We start from the raw sequence: 6,953 nt of genomic DNA, 5'->3' as shown, positions 1-6,953 counted from the left end.
GGCCACCCCGGCCAGCGGCGCCCACTCCGCGGCCCCCGTGGCCATCAGCGTGCCCGCTGTGACCACCCCGCGGCCACCGGACCCGATCCCTCGCCCCCCTGCGGCCACCCCACGCCACTTGGAGGTCACCCTGCGGCCAGTAGGAGGCTATCCCACGGCCACCCGGCACCCACGTCGGGGCCTGCACCACCCTGTCCTCCCCACCCTGCGGCCGCCCTGCGCTCCATTGATTCGGGTTGGCGTCGCCGCTTTCCAGAAACTGTATTCTGGAAACCTCTTCCTTAGGTCAGTTCTCTGGCGTTGGCTGTGACTTTTCTCCTGTTTTGATCGCGGGGGAGGCTGCCTTGACCTCTGCCATCGGGAATGTGGGGAGCTACGGGAATGCGTCCCGTAGCTCGTGGATTAACACGGCTTCCAGGCGCGGTGTTGCTGGAAGGGTCCGCGCAGCCCCGGGGAAAGGAAGGTAGCTGTGCCCCGGAGGTGAGGTGAGTGCCTGGAGAGGCTCTGACAGCCTCCTGCGTGGAGCAGGGCAGCCGCCTCACGGGCAGGCTTGCGCCTGAGTCTGGAAGGGGTTCTCTTGGCCTCTTCCCTGGGCTCCCACGCGGGGCGGGCGCCTGCCGTTCCCGTGTGCCTTCTGGAGCTGACCTCGGCCCGGGAGGTAGCAGAACAGGGAACAGAAGAGCTATTTCTGTTTTATGTTGCAGGGTGTTAGTATTCAATCTTTAAAGACCTCAGTGACACTTGTTACTAGTCTTGTTGAAAGTTTGCAGTGTGCATCTAAGTCTTAGATTGTTATAATCTATCAAAAGAACTAGAAATAGTATGTTTTTCCTGAGCAGCCACTATGCTTTCTTCAGTTTCCTTCAGAGGCTCTGGGTCCCAAAAATTTTCTTTAGTGTTTTGGAAATCGAGGCAAAGTACTGCAGAGAAGGCTGCCCTGGGCATTCATAACCGGCTGCCTGGTTGAGGGCAAAGGTCGTGAGAATTGGGGGTCTTTGGAAAACCAGCTCACAAAGCATTGAGGAAGTTTAAAAGGCCATCCAGCGAAGAACTCCCTGAGCAGCCGGACCATAGCCGCCTCAGGTTGGCCCACGGGCCTCCGGTGGGGCTGGCGGCCCCCAGGCGCACACTTTGGTCAGAGTTTCTGACAGCAGGTCTTGCCTTCCTGAGAAGTCTTACTCCCCCCCGGGGCTGGGGGCAGTGTTCCTCCTGGCTGTGGAAGTGAGTAGGAAACAGAACCGACTGCGCCTGGAGCCCGACCTCCGGGCTGCTTTCCCACCCGTAGCTGCGCGAGCCCAACCGGGCCAGGTACCGTGCTGTGCGACCGGGAAGCTCTTCCGGCCTCTGGACCCATCTCCGCTGGCCGACACCCGGCCTGGCTTCTAACCGAGGGGAACACCCATCCACTTTCAGCACCCAGTGTCCTGCCTCCCAGGCACACCGGGAGGGGTGGTCAGCTGTGAGCTTCTTGGATCTATCTCCAAGGCTTCCTGAAGCTTCTGCTGTCTGGACACCACCCTGTGCTTCTCCAGCAGCGCGCAGTGACCCTGCAGGGCTCTCTGGACGAACTGTCCACCCTCGGTCCCATCGCCCCACGACGGTACGCTGCTCGAGGGTACACAGTGGCTCGTCCGTCTTTCTATTCTAGTAACAACTGGCAAGTGGAAGGTGTTCCTCAAATCCTGACTCCATTTCTAAACGCGTAAAGTCGACACAGGTTTGGGTGTTTGTGAAAACACTTGTTTTGCTTTTACAGTTGATCATTGTGGGAGGAGTCACGTAATGATTTCTTCCTAATTCCTTTGTCATTTGTCTTTCAGGTTCCCCCTAAAGGACTCAAAACGTCTGATGCAGTGGTTGAAAGCTGTGCAGAGGGATAACTGGACCCCCACTAAGTACTCCTTCCTCTGCAGTGAACATTTCACCAAAGACAGCTTCTCCAAAAGGCTGGAGGACCAGCACCGTCTGCTCAAGCCCACGGCTGTGCCTTCCATCTTCCACCTGCCCGAGAAGAAGAGGGGTGCTGGCAGCCACAGCCGCACCAGGAGGAGGGGTACCAGAAAGGCCTCCGGGGGCCTGCGGGGACGTTCGAGTGAGACCGATGGAAAAGGTGCCGCAGGCTCATCCTCCAGCGAGAACCTGACGGCCAAGCCCGAGTCCTGCAAGCCGAAGCGGGCCACGCCAAAGGGCGAAACCGCCCCCCGGGCCACCCACAAAGCCGCGCTTCAGGAGCGGGCCCAGCGGTCTCCGCAGGGACCTCCAGGTGATGCCCTGGCCGCCGCCGCATCCGGCAGCCGGGCAGTGGCCAGCACGCCTGCCGGAGATGCCGGCAGAGAGAGCGGCGGCGCCCCCGACGGGGGCCTGGTGGACAAGAGCGGCATTTCCAAGGACGACTTTTCGCCCCCCGGGTCCGGGGCCTGCAGGTTTATCGGCTCACTCCATTCCTACAGTTTCTCCTCCAGGCACACGAGAGAGAGGCCGTCGGTCCCCCGCGAGCCCGTGGACCGGAAGAGGCTGAAGAGAGACGTGGAGCCCGGCTGCAGCGGGACCAGCCTGCGGCCCGACAAGGGCCTCGCTCAGAGTCCCCCGACTTCGTCCCTGACCGCGACGCCTCAGAAGCCCTCCCAGAGCCCCTCCGCGCCTCCGACAGACGTCACCCCAAAGCCAGCTGCAGAGGCCGTGCAGAGCGAGCACAGCGATGCCAGCCCCATGTCGATCAACGAGGTCATCCTGTCGGCGTCGGGGGCCTGCAGGCTCATCGACTCACTGCACTCCTACTGCTCGTCGTCCCGGCAGAGCCGGAGCCAGGTGTGCTGCCTGCGCGGGCAGGTGGAGAAGAAGAAGGGCGAGCTGAGGAGCCTGCGCCAGAGGGTCAGCCGCTCCGACGGCCAGGTGCGCAAGCTGCAGGAGAAGCTGGACGAGCTGCAGAGAGGGAGCGCGCCCCGTGCCAGCAGCCTGCCGGCCCCCAGCCGCGGTCAGTACCGGCCCCTCGGCCCCCTCCCCATCCCTAGGAGGGGTCTTACTCGGGCACTTCTGGTAGCCGGAGAGGGCTCTGGTCATAGCTGTGCCTCGTAGACAGCCCAGGCCGAGCGCGGACCTCCCTCGGGCAGGCGGGTCTCTGCAGCTCTGGGCCCAGCCGGGTCCGCTGGGAAAGCCGGTGCACCCAGTGCGCCCCGCGCGCCGGGTTCCCCGGAACCGAGGAGCAGCCTCTGGGGCGCAGCTCCCACAGACATAAATTCCAGTGGGCTGGGATCTGGTGTGCAATAGAGTAGAACGTCGTAGACTGTGAGGGAAGTGACAGCGGGCTCTTAAAGTCACCGGGAGGTTCTTTCCATTCGTGTTGTAGCGATTGTCCTTGAGGTTAAATCATTTCAAACAATAATAGTTTGAAACTTTAAACATCTTTTCAAGTAGAATACGTGTTCTTTTGTGAAAATTAGAACACTGCAGAAACGCTTAGGCTAAGAAGTGGTGAAAATTCCTTTCTCACCTGCCCCCCAGCTTTTATTCCTGTTGCTGCTAAGATTTGGTGTGTAATCTTTTCGACTGTTTTCTGTGCTTTTCAGTACGCATCTTTGTGCCTATACGAATATAGGATTTTTTTTATGTTTATTGGCTGCGCTTCTGCTTTTCCCCGTATTTTACTGTTTAGTATTTGTAAAACTTGGTTTCCAGATGTTCTGTACATACTGAGGGTAGGACGCTTTCCTGTCATGTTGCTCATTTAATCTGGATCGTGTGTCTTTTTGGAGATCTAATTAGCACTTCAGGTGGGAAAAGGTTCTTGTGTGACAGGCTGGACCCCCAGGACAACAACTACTAGTGCAACCGAAAACAAAACAAGCAAAAACAAAAAAGAAAACTCGTCCTGCGCGTTTGCAAGTGCATCCTGGGAAGCACTGGCTCTGGGGGGCGGGGGTGGGAACCAGTGGTCGGAATTATACACTGTATTCTCCTGTCACCTTTAAATCTTGTTTGTAGTCTCTCACACCCGATGTTACTTTTTGATAACTTTCTGTTTCTCTCGGCCAGACATCCCACAGCTTGTCACTATTACATGTCTTCCCAGACAAGCATTGTTGTTTCTGCTGCATGAACCCTCCCGTCTTTCTTCGGTTTCATTTTGTGGTGGTTCTTGCTCCTGAGAAGGAAGTGCTTCAGGTCAGTTTCTGTCTCCGGATGCCCGATCTCTTGACGCCCACGGGTGAGCCTGGACCTTCGGCCCCTCTGGCCCCAGCTCTGGGTCAGCCTCATGCTGCCCAGCACTCCTCACTTCTAAGGGGTTTCTGGTCTCAGTCCTCATGCTCTGTTTACCCCAGGCTGTAGAAGGGCACTGGACAGTCTTACAAATGCAGAGATTGTGGGAGGGGAGCTAATGCATTTGTAATTGTTTTTAAGTTTTATCGCTTTAAGGTCTAGTTATGTGGTCATTTAAAGAGACCTTTTTGGAACCTTTTGAAACTTCACTGTGGCTTAACGCAGTCTTTTCCTGAGTATTTCCTTGTGGCTTGAGAGGAATGTGTCCTTTCCAGGAGCTGGTTGCATTGTTCTCCCTCCGACTGCGAGGCTGCATCCAGCTCATTTGTACTAGTCAACAGGTCTGTTTCCTCACTTACTGTATTTACTTCCTCTGTTGTTTCTCTCCTGCCCCTTTTTCCAGTTTTGCTTTATAGTTCAAGGCCACGTCGTTAGAGGCGTCCGTGTACCTGATGGTTACCTCCACGGAAAGTCCCTTTTTCTTCCATTTCAAGTCTTATTTCTTTGTTTCCTTATTTTCAACCTTTCCGTATTCCTTTATTTTATAGCTATACTCAGTCTGAGAACCTTCATTTTTCTATAGCGTAATTTAATCCACTTACAATTGTGATTACTGATAAACTGGAATTTGGGGCGGTTTTATTTTTTAATTTGATAGGCTTTCTTTATCTTTTCCCATTCTAGTGGATGTCTTTCCGCTTTTAAAAACAACCTTTGAAGCCTAATTTTCTGTAAATGCTTGAAGCGTCAGTTCCCGTGTCCCACCTTCCCAGCCACTCAGCTCCCCCTGCCAGGCGAGGCCCCCTGGATCGCAGCTCCACACTCTCATTTCCCTCCATGCAACGTAATTCGTTGTGAGTAGACATTTTGTTGGTTACTTTATTCACCGCTATTTATCGTATCCAGATTTTTCCTTCTTTTTGTAAATATTTGAGAGGAATAGAGTTTGAGATACTCCTCAGGTTCTGATGCCAGGGAGCCAGCACCCAGCCTCATAAAGTTTGTGTGCGCGTGTGTGCGTGTGTGTGTGCCCGCGTGCACGCGCAGCGTCGGGTGAGGTCAGAGGTGTTTGAGGTTGGAATTGAGTGAGGTTACCTGGAGAAACTACCTGGAGAAGGGGCCGTGTTTGTAGAGGTGCAGCCAACGAGGGTCCAGGGAAGGAGGGGACGATGGGGAGCGTGGGGCCTCGGGGAAAGGGTGTCTGGGCTGCTCCAGGCTGGGCTGGGTACAGCTCTAATCAGAATAGAGAGATGGCTGCACTTGGCCACATGGGGTCACTGGTGACCAAGTCTCTTGGAGTGGCGGGAATGGAGCAGGATTGAGGGTGGGGGTGCAGCGATGAGGTGCTAGTTTAAGAGGTTCAGCCCTGAAGCAGAGCTAGAAAAATGGACAGTAGCCAAAAGGGCGCATGGCCCCAAAGGAGATTTTTATCTGTAAGGTGGACACCCGCCAGCAGGTGCCTGTGCTGCTGGCAGATGGAGGGGTGGGGAGGGGCGTGCTGGGCCCTGTGGCCCGGGGACTGGTGAACGGGGCCTGTCTGTACCTCCTCTGCGTGAGCTGGCCGCTGGCTGGGAGTGGAGGGGCTGTGGGAGGAGCGGGAGGGGGAGGGCGCCCTGGCTTGGTCTTCGGGGCCTGCCAAGCCCCCACTGGGAACTGTGCTCACCACCTGCTGTCTCTCTGTTGCCTTCCTCAGCAAGTTTGCTCTCTGTCGATGGTTCCCAGCACTGTTCTGTATGAAGTCAGTCACCAGTGAGGGACTCTTTCGATCATTTTACAGGGGTTTGATGTCGCAGGGCTGTACACGTGTTGGTCATCCACGATCTTCAGCCAGTGCCTTTATTTTTGGACAGATTCCCTCCAGCAGCGCGGCTGGGCCCGCGGGCAGTGGGTCCTGGGGCTCTGCGGTTCGCCCGTTCATCTCACTTGCCCTCTGCAAAGCTGGTGCTGATCGTCATCCTCACGGGACACGGTGCTCTGTCCCTAAGTCCGCTCTAACTCCTGGTGTCATGACGCTTCAGCACCTGGGACCGTTCCATCAGAGTGTGTCCTCGGCATCTCTGTGAGCCGGGGAGGGTGAGCACACTGACTGCCCAGTGCTTGCGTGTGGCTTCCCGCCCGCGCCGCTGCCCGCTTCGCTCGCTGAGTATTCCTCCTCGAGCACGAGCCCGCCATTCCCTCCCGCGAACGATTTAGTACTTGCTGTGCTTATTTCTTGTTGCTTTATCCCACGTACATATAATTCCTAAATTAATCGGGAGTTTCAAAAGCTTTTTTGTGGAAAGTCTTGACCATATACAAATTGAACGGAGAGCACGATCACCCCGTGTGCGTGTCCTTCCGCCTCGACGTTTGGTAGATTCGATCTTTTCGTTTCATCTGTATTTTTACTTGCGCTCTACTTTCCGTGGATTACTTTTTAGGAAAGTTTTAAATTTCCAGAGAGAGTCAGCGTCTAGTACAGACTTTCTCTCCTCCCCTCTGCACAGCGCCCTCTGCAATGAGTGTCTTATCGTACCACCTGTGTCCTGTGGTTCATTTGGTACAAGTTACAGATACTGCCACATCGTCCTTAACTTAAGGCCACAGTTTACATCAAGGTTCGCTGTCTCACGTTTGGATTTGGACAAATGCATAACCTTTCGTGCCCACCGTTACAGTACTGGACCGTCCAGAATCGTTGGACCGCCCCCCGCATC

At 55.6% G+C, this 6,953-nt stretch overlaps 1 protein-coding gene across 1 annotated transcript in view; it reads left to right on the top strand.

The window, feature by feature from the left end:
- Positions 1–327: 327 nt before the first annotated feature.
- Positions 328–6,953, top strand: part of THAP4 (THAP domain containing 4) — a 34,433-nt gene continuing 27,807 nt past the window's right edge. The window contains exons 1-2 of the mRNA XM_015587865.2: positions 328–485; positions 1,821–2,974. Coding sequence (XP_015443351.1) covers positions 364–485; positions 1,821–2,974 — 1,276 coding nt within the window. The 5' untranslated portion in view covers positions 328–363. The remainder of the gene's footprint in view (positions 486–1,820; positions 2,975–6,953) is intronic.

The sequence above is a fragment of the Pteropus alecto genome, unplaced genomic scaffold (genome assembly GCF_000325575.1).
Source record: "Pteropus alecto unplaced genomic scaffold, ASM32557v1 scaffold143, whole genome shotgun sequence".
NCBI lineage: Eukaryota > Metazoa > Chordata > Mammalia > Chiroptera > Pteropodidae > Pteropus > Pteropus alecto.
Note: the sequence above shows the minus strand (reverse complement) of the source record. Positions and strands in the feature narration are given on the sequence as shown.